This window comes from Sardina pilchardus, chromosome 6 (genome assembly GCF_963854185.1).
Source record: "Sardina pilchardus chromosome 6, fSarPil1.1, whole genome shotgun sequence".
NCBI lineage: Eukaryota > Metazoa > Chordata > Actinopteri > Clupeiformes > Clupeidae > Sardina > Sardina pilchardus.
The window spans coordinates 576,168-590,858 of record NC_084999.1 but is presented as its reverse complement, the minus strand read 5'-3'; the positions used below and the strand labels follow the sequence as shown (position 1 = coordinate 590,858).

The 14,691-nt window shown below is 43.5% G+C and overlaps 1 protein-coding gene across 1 annotated transcript in view; it reads left to right on the top strand.

Annotated features, from left to right (window-relative positions):
• Window positions 1-14,691, top strand: part of gsk3ab (glycogen synthase kinase 3 alpha b) — a 28,428-nt gene that overhangs the window by 4,260 nt on the left and 9,477 nt on the right. Inside the window, exons 2-6 of the mRNA XM_062537984.1 lie at window positions 2,188-2,375; window positions 7,958-8,041; window positions 12,440-12,550; window positions 13,407-13,537; window positions 13,938-14,142. Of these exons, the coding sequence (XP_062393968.1) occupies window positions 2,188-2,375; window positions 7,958-8,041; window positions 12,440-12,550; window positions 13,407-13,537; window positions 13,938-14,142 (719 nt within the window). The remainder of the gene's footprint in view (window positions 1-2,187; window positions 2,376-7,957; window positions 8,042-12,439; window positions 12,551-13,406; window positions 13,538-13,937; window positions 14,143-14,691) is intronic.

Sequence of the window (14,691 nt, the reverse complement as noted above, 5' to 3'; positions counted from 1 at the left end):
CTCTCTTATGAGCAACAGGCACGCACAATATACAGCTTCAATCAAAGAATTGCAGCTTTAGGCTACTAAATCACAATTCATTAACTTTACCATACAGTCGCAATGTTACATTTTCATACGGTTTCATCTTTATTTCATGGTATATTCTAAAATATCCACCATTACAAATATTCTTGGTTTTAATAGAATATTATAATATTGACTGGCTTTAAAATATATCCTATGGTGCTATGCTGAGCAGTGCAAAGGTTTTGAAAGATACAAAAGGCCCTGTATTGGAGTTGTAAACTTACACTTTTAAGGTATAATATTGTCTAAATTGTGTTAATGATGTTTAATTGGTTGCTGATACAATTAAATCTGATACAATGAATGTGAAATCCAGGTATATTGCTGTCATTAGTGTCACAATTCAACATTTTCAACATTAATGAAATGCTGACAGCCTACTAAATTTTTACTTCAGCTGACCTCCTTGTCTTAAAGCAAATCAGAAAAGAAGTGATTTAGACAAGTGTGTGCTAGACTGCTCTTGTAGCCAACAATCCCCTCTCTACCCTTTGGGAATTGAACTGTTATATGATCCTTGATGATGTAAATTATGAAAACCTCTTTCTTTGGTTGGTCTTGATGCGGCCTTGACTCCTTTAAGACTCGGTCTCGACTCAGACTTGCTTCCTAAAAGACTCGGTCGTTGTCAAACCAACAGTCTCAACCCCCCCCCCCCCCCCCCCCCCCATCGTAGGGCAGTGGCGGCGATGCGGCGGGGACGCTACGGCGATGCGGCGGGGACGCTACGGCGACGCCCCCTTTCCCTGGACAGACACCACCTTAACTAACAAATTTTCTGGGGGAAACCCTGGTGTGTGTGTGTGCACTTGCATTGGGCATGTGTCTAGGTATGTGTGTGTGTGTGTGTGTGTGTGTACTTGCCTTGGGCATGTGTCTAAGTATGTGTGTGTGTGTGTGTGTACTTGCATTGGGCATGTGTCTAGGTGTGTGTGTGTGTGTGTGTGTGTGTGTGTGTGTGTGTGTGTGTGAATCAGGGATGGAAATTAGCCACCCGCCAAATGCGTGTAATTTTGTGCGCTGGCGGGTGAAATATGTCAACACACCCGCCACTGTGGCGGGTAAGCACTGCTACTTCTACTTTAAGTTGTTTATTTCATCAGAATATTAGCAGTCGCCACAGAGATAAGAACACACGCCTTGTATCAATATCCTCAACATCGATAGATAGCATCATAGACATATATATCTATGGATAGCATGGACATGACGATCACAACAAACATTCTGGAACGGAGAGAAGGTTGGCTCTCATCATTGCGTCAGTATCCATAAGACCCTAGCCTACACTTCCAGTTAAGGTCGCAGCTAGATAGCCTACAACCATTGACTGTATACATTTACAACGAGGCTACCGGTTAATACGTTTAGGTAGGAAATACATTGGATAAGATATACCAAACTCCGAGTTATGGTACCTAAGATAAGCACCCAGCCAATTACACATGACCAAGGAAAACATTATCGGGACAACTCACAATGCCATACCAGAGTAGCCTAACCGACCTAAATCATAGAAGTTAACATTGCAAGACACTTATCTTTTCTATGACGCCAGAAATATTTTCATTGTCTTCGTAGTTTTTTGAACATTCATGTTATTTAATGAAAACATGTATCCTTGAACTATGCATGACTTAAAACCGGATGAAACCTAATTATGTTCGCGTACTTCTTAAAGTGACACTCAATTAGGACACACCACCCCTGTAATATCATTAAAGACAAGTGTAATCAATATGAAGTATTCAAATTACTGAATATTTTGAGTAATTATGCAGATCCTAAAATGCTATAAATTGTTGCCAAAATATATAAAGTGTATGAATTCAAATATGAAATAGAAACAAGACAAGCCATCTTCTCTGTGTGTGGAGGGTTGAGCAGAGACTAGGATTGGCACTGCTCTGAATGATCTGTATCCCGCTTAAGGCAATAAGGTTTTGCCTATATTTTTGTAATGTAATAGACACGGTCACACTTTTTAAGAACTATTTCAGCTTGTGTAGGCCTATCGGTGCTTTCTTAATAATAATAATATTTCTAATAATTGAACACAATACACATCTTTAACGTGTGTGTGTGTGTGTGTGTGTGTGTGTGTGTGTGTGTGTGTAGGAGACAGCGGTAAGGTGACCACAGTAGTGGCCACCCCAGGCCAAGGCCCTGACCGGCCACAGGAAGTGAGCTACACGGACATCAAGGTGATCGGCAACGGCTCGTTCGGCGTGGTGTACCAGGCGCGCCTCGTGCAGTCCCAGGAGATGGTGGCCATCAAGAAGGTGCTGCAGGACAAGCGCTTCAAGGTACACACACACACACACACACACACACACGGTGCTGCAGGACTAGGGATGGGAATCGAAAACCGGTTCTCGTTCAGAACCGGTTCCCCATGTTTAGATTCCTTGGAATCGCTTGGCAGTTTTGCAAACGATTCCCTTATCGATTCCAATGGGCACGAAGGACGTTGCCACGCAGGTTACGTAGCTTACGCAAGATACGCAACGTCCGTGGCGTCGTCGAGTTCAGCGCAGCCGACTGCCATGGATGCAGCACAAATGAGTTTACACCCGAAAGGATGACAACAGGGCAAGTAGGCTACAAAGAAAAGTGGATATTTCTTCAACAGGAGGAAATACTACCAATGTGCAGAAACATTTCCGTGGGCTACAGTGAGTTTTATGACTTTGTAAGTAGGCTACACCGAACCGAAAGAAGAAATCAATCAGTGGTTGCGCAATGACATGTAGCCTATCGATGCATGACAAACACACAAAACTTCATAAGGCTAATGCAGAAAAGTATACACCAGCGTTCAATGCCCATTGCCCAATCAGTCTCAAATGCTAGTTAGTTTAAATAAGTTAGGTTATTAAGTTAGGCTACATTTGACGTTAGAGCACAAATGCAGTCCAAAACTGAAAGCACTCGGAGGGCGCAAACCTCCGCCAGCACCTCTGCAAAAGGGTTTAGCAGTAGCTAAACTTCATAATGATTATGATAAATGATATAGCCTAATAATAATAATAGCCTAATAAGTAATAGGCTAAAGGCTTACATTTAAAGAATCAAAGAAAGAAAGCTGAATAGCCGCCTTGGCAGAAACAGGCAAATTGAGCGGACTGGTGCGATAGCCATAAGTCCTCCTCTCTTGGTCTCTTTGTGTAGGCTAGGCCTATGTGCAAGGGCAATCAAGAAGCAACAGAACAAGAAAAAAGGTATTGTTTCTATCATGTGTCTTTATCCATTTGATGGAATGAGTAGGCTTTAGGCTAAGCCCGTGAACGCAAAGCAGATAAAACTTGCGGTCTTTATGCAACGTGTGTTGGCAGCCAAAATAATTTTGCAAACGTTGCTTACAATCCTTAAATTATGACCCGAAATTATATTTAACTCAAATAAATAAGAGCTCTTCTTAATATTTTATATTGTTGATTAGTTGGTTTGATATTGTTGTCAATTAAAAGTCGTTGTACACCATGGGTTTCCAACACACGCCCCGTTCTGAGGCTGAAGCAGGAGAGGACATTTAAACACAATTGGAGGCATTCCAGCCAACGTAATTAATTAAAAGTAGGCTAAATCATGCATAGGCTACCTAAATACTCAATATAGGCTACTTGGCTAATGCCTACTGAATAAGGTTTCCATAAGCCTACAGCACCCACATTCAATGAATGAATGAAAGCGGCGCTCTGTCTCGTAATAAACAGCAGGTGGAAATACCGACACTGTTTCAACTACATGAAACGCAATCGTGATGCATCAAATACCCCCGAGCTTGCAGTGGTCATCAGTCACAACATTTAGCAATATAAGCAAACTGTCCAAAATTAATTAAATCCCAAACCAAATTGAAAATCTTTCGATTTTGATAGCCTACCGGTAGGCCTACATGTCTCACAATAAAACACGCAGACGGCCTGTCTCCAGTGCACGTCTGCCCCAAATAAAGTCCTCTGCTTTGTGCAGCCTAAGCAAATAAAATAATCTAGCCATAATTTGAGGATATATGGTATAGTTTAGCATAGACCTTTGAAATTATAGAGGTTTGGTTTAGCATAGTACCTACTTTTAAACAAACACTTTTTTTCTGTTTCACCGTTCATGTTAGTGCCATTTGCCTAGTTGTAGCACCTGCTATTTAACAGTTAACATTAAATGAACGCAACCATCTCATGCATTTAATTTAGAAGATGACTGTGACAAGGGGCGGACTGGCTCAGAGGCTGGCAGTACATGTCTTAAGCCTACCTTAAGGCTGGCTTACATTGCACGATTTTGGTCTGTTTTAACAGTCGGCGACTACTTTTCCAAAATCGGGTGGAAATCTTGCCAGTTGTACTAGAATCTCGGCGCGCTCCCGTCATCTAAATCGTTTAGTGTAAGGTGCCAATCTTAGCGGTTTTAAGTCCGTCGGAGTCAGTCTTTTTCTAGTTTTGCCGTTACGACAATATCAAACATGTTTGATATTATCGTAAGTCTTTTCAGTCGTGGCTCATGCAAATAGTGACGTGAACATTAAAAACCAATAGTGACCTCGGTCGACGAACACGAGAACGGAAGGGGCAAAATAGGCGACAGCTGTAGCCTGTATGATTATTTGTTATTTCATTTCTTATAATTTATTAGTCGGCTATTCTACGTGACAGAACAACTCTATATCTGTTAGTGATGTCACACTATCAAACAATGCTGCAGAAACGCGAAAAAATTACTTTGATATGAGTAGCCTATCACGTGAGTTCCTGTTGATGATGACGTATAGCCTAGTGCACGATGGAAATAATTTGAAGGAATCTAGCAGCAGTCTTGTAAATAGTGACCACAGTCTTTGCAAAATCCTAATCTGAGACTGGCCTGTGACTAGACTGTGACTAAAAACTCAATGAATTGTCTTTAGATGTGAGAGGGTCTGAGACTGTAGTCTTTCAAAAATCTTTTCCAAATCTTTGCAAAGTCTGGCAATGTAAGGTAGGCTTTACACTGACAAGATTTGGGAAAGATTCTTGAAAGATTGTAGTCTTCTAACTAATGCCCCTCATTCAGACTTTACTCAAAAGACTACAGTCTTTCAAGAATCTTTCCCAAATCTTGTCAGTGTAAGGTAGGCTTTAGTCTACCTCTAGCCTCTCTTTTCACTTCTGAACTGAACTAAAGTTGATGGTACTTGATTGATTTGTTATTTTCTCCAAATGAGAGAATCGATAAGAGAATCGATAAAGAACCGAATCGTTTCGCAGAATCGAAAATGGAATCGGAATCGGAAAAATCTTATCAATTCCCATCCCTATGCAGGACAAGCACTTCAAGGTACACACACACACACACACACACACACACACACACACACACACACACACACACACACACGGTGCTGCAGGACAAGCGCTTCAAGGTACACACACACACACACACACACACACACACACACACACACACACACACACACACACACACACACACACACACACGGTGCTGCAGGACAAGCGCTTCAAGGTACACACACACACACACACACACACACACACACACACACACACACACACACACACACACACACACACGGTGCTGCAGGACAAGCGCTAGGGCTGCACAATATATCGAATTTTAATCACGATCACGATATTGGCTTCCCACGATCAAATTCGCGTGATCGAGCGATATTTAAAATGCGTCATTCTGTCCATAGAACGCTGCACCGCGCAGTTTAGTCAGAGAGGGTTAAAGCGGATCTTTGGTTTAGTTTCTAGATGTAGACACTAGTCACAGAGGATAAAGTAACGTGGTGAACATACCACAACAGGTAGCAGTCGCAGTGTTTCCCACACATAGACACACAGATTCAACGCCGGCCACCACATCGCGTTTCGTTATTAATTTATTTTTTAACGCTATTAAAAACACGCATCGTATTCGCTGCATTTCTCTTTCCTCCTTTCTCTATGTCACTCACGCGTCTCTCTCTCTCACACACACGCGCACACACACACACACACCCCCTCCGTGCACTGCTCACCGCGTCTCCATTTAAACAAGATCATCCCTGGAAACTTTGCCTACTCAGGGACCAACTTTTAGAGAGTGCGACTGAAAAAAAATCTATGTCGCAATGTTGCACCTGACGCTGCTCGGGTGAAAGCATAGGCTATATCTTTCGCAAATTTTCATTGTAGACTATGCGTGCAACTTTACCAAACAGTAGGCCTATAAAAGTAAACCCCCTCGCCTTGGCCCGCTTTCTCTCGCTCTCCCTCTCCCTCTCGTGCGCACTCAATGGACACCCGCCACTCGACATAAACATTTAATCCAAATAAAACATTCACAATTGTGAAAGCAATGACGCATAGAAGACTAGCTAAATTACTTTTAAAATCCGTTTAGCATAAATAATTAGCATGCTGCACAGATATGATTAAAACTCTTGCATCTCAATGCCAATGTTTTCCAACTCAAAAACTCAAAAGGGCCTGTCCCAAGGAGAACAAGTGTTAGCCTACCTTGAAACTTAAAGACACGTGGGAAAACTGAGCAGTCCAACCAGTAGACTAAGCTAGCCAACTATAGCCTATTTTGTTTACAATTGTTTGAGGCTTCAGCCAGACAGCTGAATTAAAGAGGTGGAGATGTATATGAACAGGCTATAATAGGCTATAGGATATAATCTGCATAAAGTGTGCCGTTATGAATATCAGAAATTAAGGATTTTCTCTTTTTATATATCTTAGGCCTATTATATAATATTATATAGATATAGGCTAATATAATACTCTGGTGTTCCACGGTAGGCTATTTAAATGTTATTTAATAAAAAAAATAATAAAAAAAATCCAAACACCGTTATAATAAGCCTATGACAATAACATTTGTTTTGGTTGAAATCAACAAATAATCGTGCTAATTAATCGTGATATCAATATTGCTCAAAATAATCGTGATAATCATTTTGGCCATAATCGTGCAGCCCTAACAAGCGCTTCAAGGTACACACACACACACACACATACACACACACACACACACACACACGGTGCTGCAGGACAAGCGCTTCAAGGTACACACACACACACACACACACACACACACACGGTGCTGCAGGACAAGCGCTTCAAGGTACACACACACACACACACGCACACGGTGCTGCAGGACAAGCGCTTCAAGGTACACACACACACACACACACACATACGGTGCTGCAGGAGGACAAGCGCTTCAAGGTACACACACACGCACACACACACACACACACACACACACACACACACACACACACACACATGGTGCTGCAGGACAAGCGCTTCAAGGTACACACACACACACACACACACACACACACACGGTGCTGCAGGACAAGCGCTTTGAGGCCATCAAGAAGGTGCTAGGCGCTTTAAGGTTCGTACTCAGATACATACAGACACACACACACACACACACACACACACACACACACGGTGCTGCAGGACAAGCACTTTAAGACACACACACACACACACACACACACACACACACACACACAAACACACAGGATAAGCGCTTTAAGGTTAGTACTCAGATGCATACACACACACACACACACACACACACACAAAGTGCTTTTAAGGTTTTGCATTTCACAAATAACATAACACATGTAACTCACAAAATGATTGTTCTATGTCTCCCCCCTTCCCTCCCTCCCTCTCCTCTCTCTCTCTCTCCCTCCCTCCACCCCCCCTCCCTTTCTCTCCCTCCCTCCATCCCCCTCTCTCTCCCTCCCTCCACCCCCCCCTCTCCCTTTCTCTCCCTCCCTCCATCCCCCTCTCTCTCTCTCCCTCTCTCTCCCTCCCTCCATCCCCCTCTCTCTCCCTCCATCCCCCTCCCTCTCTCTCTCTCCCTCCTGTAGAACCGCGAGCTGCAGATCATGCGGAAGCTGGACCACTGCAACATTGTCAGGCTGCGCTACTTCTTCTACTCCAGTGGGGAGAAGGTGCTGGAGTCTCTTTTTCTCTCACTTTTCTTTTCTTCTCTCCTTTTGATGTAGCTAGTGATAATGTGGTGGTGTTGTGGAGTTGACGGACTGTTCTAATGCAGTGATAATGTGGTGGTGTTGTGGAGTTGATGGACTGTGCTAATGTAGTGATGATGTGGTGGTGTTGTGGAGTTGATGGACTGTGCTAATGTAGTGATGATGTGGTGGTGTTGTGGAGTTGATGGACTGTGCTAATGTAGTGATAATGTGGTGGTGTTGTGGAGTTGATGGACTGTGCTAATGTAGTGATTAGGGGTGCAACGGATCATCATTGATCCGTGATCCGTTCGGATCAGTATCTTCGGTTCGGCACACACATGATCCGCGGATTGATTTATAATAATTATTAATAATAATGTCCGTGTGTTCTTTTGAAGTAACATGCGTGCGTGTCCACAAGGCATGCTTCTAGTCCCTCCCTGCTCTGCTCCCCTAGCCTGCCTGTGCGTCTTTTCTGCTCTCACACACGTTATTAGCGGTCATGCCATAACCAGCAATACATGGCTGTTAGTTTAAGTGCTGAAGTGGCTGCACAGCAGCAACACAATAATAGCCTAATATCAAGTTCGTTTGTGCACACTTCTCAAGTTTGTCGCGCACCTACATATGCTATGATATTTAGGTAATTTAGGCTTAGCCTACTGTTGGGTTCAATGTCAGCAATAAGCTACGCAACCTTGGCTAACTTGTAGGCTACATCTGGAGATAGCTTGTGCTCACTAAAATCATAAAGGAGCATTGCAAGACACTCATCTCTTTTATGATCCCAGAAAGATTTTCTTCGACTTGTTAGTTTTATTAACATGTATTTTATCTAATGAAATATCCTTGTCATCATGCACTATATCCAACTTATTTTCTCAAGAATAAAACCGTGAGAGACTGAAGCCTAATTACCCTCACGTATTTCTTAAAGCGACAGGGACTCAATTACACACACCTCCTATGCGCACTCCTACACACCACATTAAAGATAGCTAAATCAGTACACAAATGACTAAACATTTGTAGCTACTAGTAATTATGCAGATTGTGTGTGGAGGGTCAAGCAGAATCTTGGATGGCCACTGGTGTGAATGATCACACAATATTCAATATAAGGTGATTAAACACCAAATCAACTAAAATTGTAAAAAAGCATCGAAAAAGTCATTATTGACTTAGTATCGGTATCGAAACAATAATTTTGGTATCGTGACAACACTAGCCTTCTTTGCTGAAAGTGCTTGAGCCACGTTACAACATCCCGTCAAAGACAAAACTATGTTTATTTGTCTTGTTTTTTTTTTTGCTGATCCGAAAAATGATCCGATCCGTGACTCTTGATCCGAGGAACGATCCGAACCGTGACTTTTTCGATCCGTTGCACCCCTAGTAGTGATAATGTGGTGGTGTTGTGGAGTTGACGGACTGTGCTAATGTAGTGATGATGTGGTGGTGTTGTGGAGTTGATGGACTGTGCTAATGCAGTGATAATGTGGTGGTGTTGTGGAGTTGATGGACTGTGCTGATGTAGTGATGATGTGGTGGTGTTGTGGAGTTGATGGACTGTGCTAATGTAGTGATAATGTGGTGGTGTTGTGGAGTTGATGGACTGTGCTAATGTAGTGATAATGTGGTGGTGTTGTGGAGTTGACGGACTGTGCTAATGTAGTGATAATGTGGTGGTGTTGTGGAGTTGATGGACTGTGCTAGCCAGTGTTTCCCACAGAGTAGAAGGCAATGTGTGGTGGTCGCCCCATGTCTGAGTGTGAATGATTTTTTAACAAGAAGATGTTAAAAAAAAAAAAAATCTTTATTTGTCTTTATTTGAAACACTCACATAATTATTTATACATATTCTATATACTATATATCAGGGGTACTCAATTAGAAACTGAAAGGTCTACTCACCAACTTTGTAATCTTTCCAGGGTCCGGAACAGTGCATTTCCAAAATTAGAAAAAAAGTAGGCTAAATAAAAAGGCAGTAAACAAAAGGTTTGTGGATAATTCTGCTCGAAGTGAACATGCTTTGTTTCATAATGACATTTCAAGTTTCCACTTTTGACAAGTGCAACTGTTTCATTACCTCCGCCAAGGAGGTTATGTTTTCATCAGGGTTTGTCTGTCTGTCTGTTTGTTTGTTAGCAAGATAACTTTTTAAGGAAGAAACAATTACATTTTGATCAGGATCACCATTTGGAATCCAGGAGGCGCTTGGCGAAGGTCTGCGCTCTCGGAGTGCTAGTTAGAGATTAAACACATTGGTTTCGTTCGTGCTCCCCGCAGGCAGCAATGCATATTTGCCCGTCCTGACGCACTCTGTCTGAACTCACGATTTTCGAAATCCATCTTTTTGTACATTTTGGAGCATACTATGATATTTGCTTGGCTTGCTAAAGAAACAAATACCGCTCGTAAATCGTTGTTGTAGGCTTAGGCTAGCTTTCAGATGTCCTGTGGGTGAGCCCAATGGAACGGACCGGTCCGGATCCGGACCGGAGTCCGCCTATTGAGTACCCCTGCTATATATAATGAAAATTCTGATGTTCATAACAGCAAACTTTATGCAGATTATAGCTTACTATTCCTATTAAAGGAGAATTTCGGTGTGATATTTACTTAAAGTGTGTTGAAACATGATAGAGTGTGAGCGTTTGTCTCAGAGCTGATCTCGACCTGCCCCCTGCACTCAGAAAGCTGCCGCTCGTTAGCCGATGCTAGCAACAGGTTTTCAACGGGAGTGCCTCGGCATCGGCTTAGCCATGCAAATAAATCACTGTTTTACACCATTTATGAGGCTCAAAGTAGCTCCACACTTTATTGGTAGACTTCTGAGGGCCCTGACATTTAAAACGAGACATCAAGAACTTTGAAAAAGGTTTTCCTTTCGCCGCCATATTTAGTTACGTGACTGATTCGTGACTAGTTTATGTCTTGAATTTAGTCACGTGACGAGCCGGAGCGGAACTATAGCGACGTGACGTGAAATAGTCACGAATCAGTCTCGTGACTAAATTCATGATGGCGGCGAAAGGAAAACTTTTGGAAGTGACTGCCTGAATAAACAGTCATGTAAGTAAACCACCAGTGCTTTTTCATAGTTCTTGATGTCTCGTTTTAAATGTCCGGGCCCTCAGAAGTCTACCAATAAAGTGTGGAGCTACTTTGAGCCTCATAAATTGCTAGCATCGGCTAACGAGTGGCAGCTTTCTGAGATCAGCTCTGAGACTAACGCTCACACTCAGTATCATGTTTCAACACACTTTAAGTCAATACCACACCGGAATTCTCCTTTAGGCAACAACTCCACCTCTTAAATTCAGCTGTCTGGTTGAAGCCTTAAAATATTGTAAACAAAGTAGCATAGTTAGCTAGCTTATCATAATCTACTGGTTGGACTGTTCCGTTTCCCCACGTGTGTTTAAGTTTCAAGGTAAGCTCATACTTTTTCTCCTTGGGACAGGCCCTTTTAAGTCTTAGAGTTGAAAAACATTGGTATTGAGATGGTCAGTCAACTTGAATGCAAGAGTTTTAATCAAATGTGTGCAGCATAGCCTACTAATGATGCTAACCGGATTAAACAATAATTTAGCTAGTCGTCTTCTGTGCGTCATTGCCTTCACGATTGTGAATGTTTTATTTGGATTAAATGCGCATGTCGAGGGGCGGGTGTCCATTGAGCGCGCACGAGAGTGGGCCAAGGAGAATGAGTTTACATCTATACTGTTTGGTAAAGTTGCACGCATAGTCTAAAAAAGTTGCGGATGAACTTTATGCTTCCACCTGAGCAGCGTCCGGTGCACCAGTGTGACCACGCTTCCAGGGATGATCCCGTTTTCATGGAAACAGACGCGGTGTTCATGGAAGGAAGGGCTGTGTGTACGTGTATGTGTTTTTCAATAGCGTTAAAATAAATAAATAAGTAAATAACAAAACGCAATACGTGGCGGCCGGTGCTGAATCTGTGGCGCACCGCCATAAATGAGACACTGCTAGCATAGTGATAATGATAATGTGGTGTATGGACTGTGCTAATGTAGCGATAACGTGGTGAAGTTGTGGGGTTGATGGACTGTGCTAACGTGATGATGTTGTGGTGATGTTGTGGTGATGTTGTGGTGATGTTGTGGTGATGTTGTGGTGATGTTGTGGTGAAGTTGTGGTGATGTTGTGGTGATGTTGTGGTGATGTTGTGGTGATGTTGTGGTGAAGTTGTGGTGAAGTTGTGTTGATGATGTTGTGATGATGTTGTGATGATGATGTTGTGATGATGTTGTGGTGATGTGGTGAAGTTGTTGTGGTGTTGATGGATAGTAGAGCAGTGCTGTGACGATGGGGAGTGTGAACTGAGCATGCTCTGTTCCCCTGCAGAAGGACGAGGTGTATCTGAACCTGGTTCTGGACTTTGTGCCAGAGACGGTTTATCGGGTGGCGCGGCACTTCAACAAGGCCAAGACCACTATCCCCATCATCTACGTCAAGGTACAGCGCTCTCTCTCTCTCTCTCTCTCCCCCCCTCTCTCCCCCTAAAGGGTTAAAGGTATAAACCCTGGCGTCTAAAGGGTTAAAGGCATGGTAAAGTCAGCAAGACAGCGGCTCTTCTTTCTTTGATGGCTGCGGAAGCTTGGTCTGGACGGTGGAATACTTCTGCTGCTGCATCATTGAGAGTATCCTGATTGCAGTAGGCAGCCGTGGCCTACTGTGAAAGTATCCTGACTGCAGTAGGCAGCCATGGCCTAGAGTATCCTGACTGCAGTAGGCAGCCGTGGCCTACTGTGAGAGTATCCTGACTGCAGTAGGCAGCCGTGGCCTACTGTGAGAGTATCCTGACTGCAGTAGGCAGCCGTGGCTTAGAGTATCCTGACTGCAGTAGGCAGCCGTGGCCTAGAGTATCCTGACTGCAGTAGGCAGCCATGACCTACTGTGAGAGTATCCTGACTGCAGTAGGCAGCCGTGGCTTAGAGTATCCTGACTGCAGTAGGCAGCCGTGGCCTAGAGTATCCTGACTGCAGTAGGCAGCCATGACCTACTGTGAGAGTATCCTGACTGCAGTAGGCAGCCGTGGCCTACTGTGAGAGTATCCTGACTGCAGTAGGCAGCCGTGGCCTACTGTGAGAGTATCCTGACTGCAGTAGGCAGCCGTGGCCTAGAGTATCCTGACTGCAGTAGGCAGCCGTGGCCGACTGGGAAGAGAGCTAAAGAAGAGGAGGGAGTCATGCTTTACCAGCAGTTCTATCTTCCTCCATCTCTCACTCTCTCTCTCTGTTTATCCCTCCATCTTTCTCTCTATCCACTATCGCTCCCTCTCTCCCTCTCTCTCTCTCTCCGTCCTCTACAGGTGTATATGTACCAGTTGTTCCGCAGTCTAGCGTACATCCACTCCCAGGGGGTGTGTCACCGCGACATCAAACCCCAAAACCTCCTTGTGGACCCCGACACCGCCGTGCTCAAACTCTGCGACTTCGGCAGGTGTGTGTGTGTGTGTGTGTGTGTGATATTGACACCGCTGCGCTCAAACGGCTGCAACTTGGGCATTCATTTTGATGTTGATTAGAACAGCTTTGTTCACACTGTATTCAACAGACAGCTGGTTGTTTGTGTATTGTTAGTATTGTTTGTGTATTGTTAGTATTGTTTTGTGTATTGTTAGTATTGTCAGTGTCTTGTTGGTGTCTTAAGAGCAGAGTTTGTATCTTTAGAGTATTTTTGGTGTCTACAATATTGTTAGTCTTTAGAGTATTGTTGGTGTCTTGTTAATATCTTTAGAGCATGGTTTGTATCTTTAGAGTATTATTGGTGTCTCTAAGCAGCAATGGTTGTCCCCTTCCCCACTGACCTGGTGTGTGTGTGTGTGTGTGTGTGTGTGCAGTGCTAAGCAGCTGGTGCGCGGGGAGCCCAACGTGTCGTACATCTGCTCCCGGTACTACCGCGCCCCAGAGCTCATCTTCGGCGCCACCGACTACACGGCCAACATCGACGTCTGGTCCGCCGGCTGCGTCCTGGCCGAGCTGTTGCTGGGGCAACCCATCTTCCCCGGAGACAGCGGCGTCGACCAGCTGGTGGAGATCATCAAGGTGAGACACACACACACACACACACCTGCATACATCTGCAGTTCACGCCATCCTAACCAGAGCCCATATAATGCTGATCGGAAGACCGACTCCACTTATGTGTTTATCGGTGGATTGTCATGATGGTGTGCAAGGTACTGATTTAGGCTAGATTATCATGGTACTGATTTAGGCTAGATTATCATGGTACTGATTTAGGCTAGATTATCATGGTACTGATTTAGGCTAGATTATCATGGTACTGATTTAGGCTAGATTATCATGGTACTGATTTAGGCTAGATTATCATGGTACTGATTTAGGCTAGATTATCATGGTACTGATTTAGGCTAGATTATCATGGTACTGATTTAGGCTAGATTATCATGGTACTGATTTAGGCTAGATTATCATGGTACTGATTTAGGCTAGATTATCATGGTACTGATTTAGGCTAGATTATCATGGTACTGATTTAGGCTAGATTATCAAGGTACTGATTTAGGCTAGATTATCAAGGTACTGATTTAGGCTAGATTATCATGGTACTGATTTAGGCTAGATTATCAA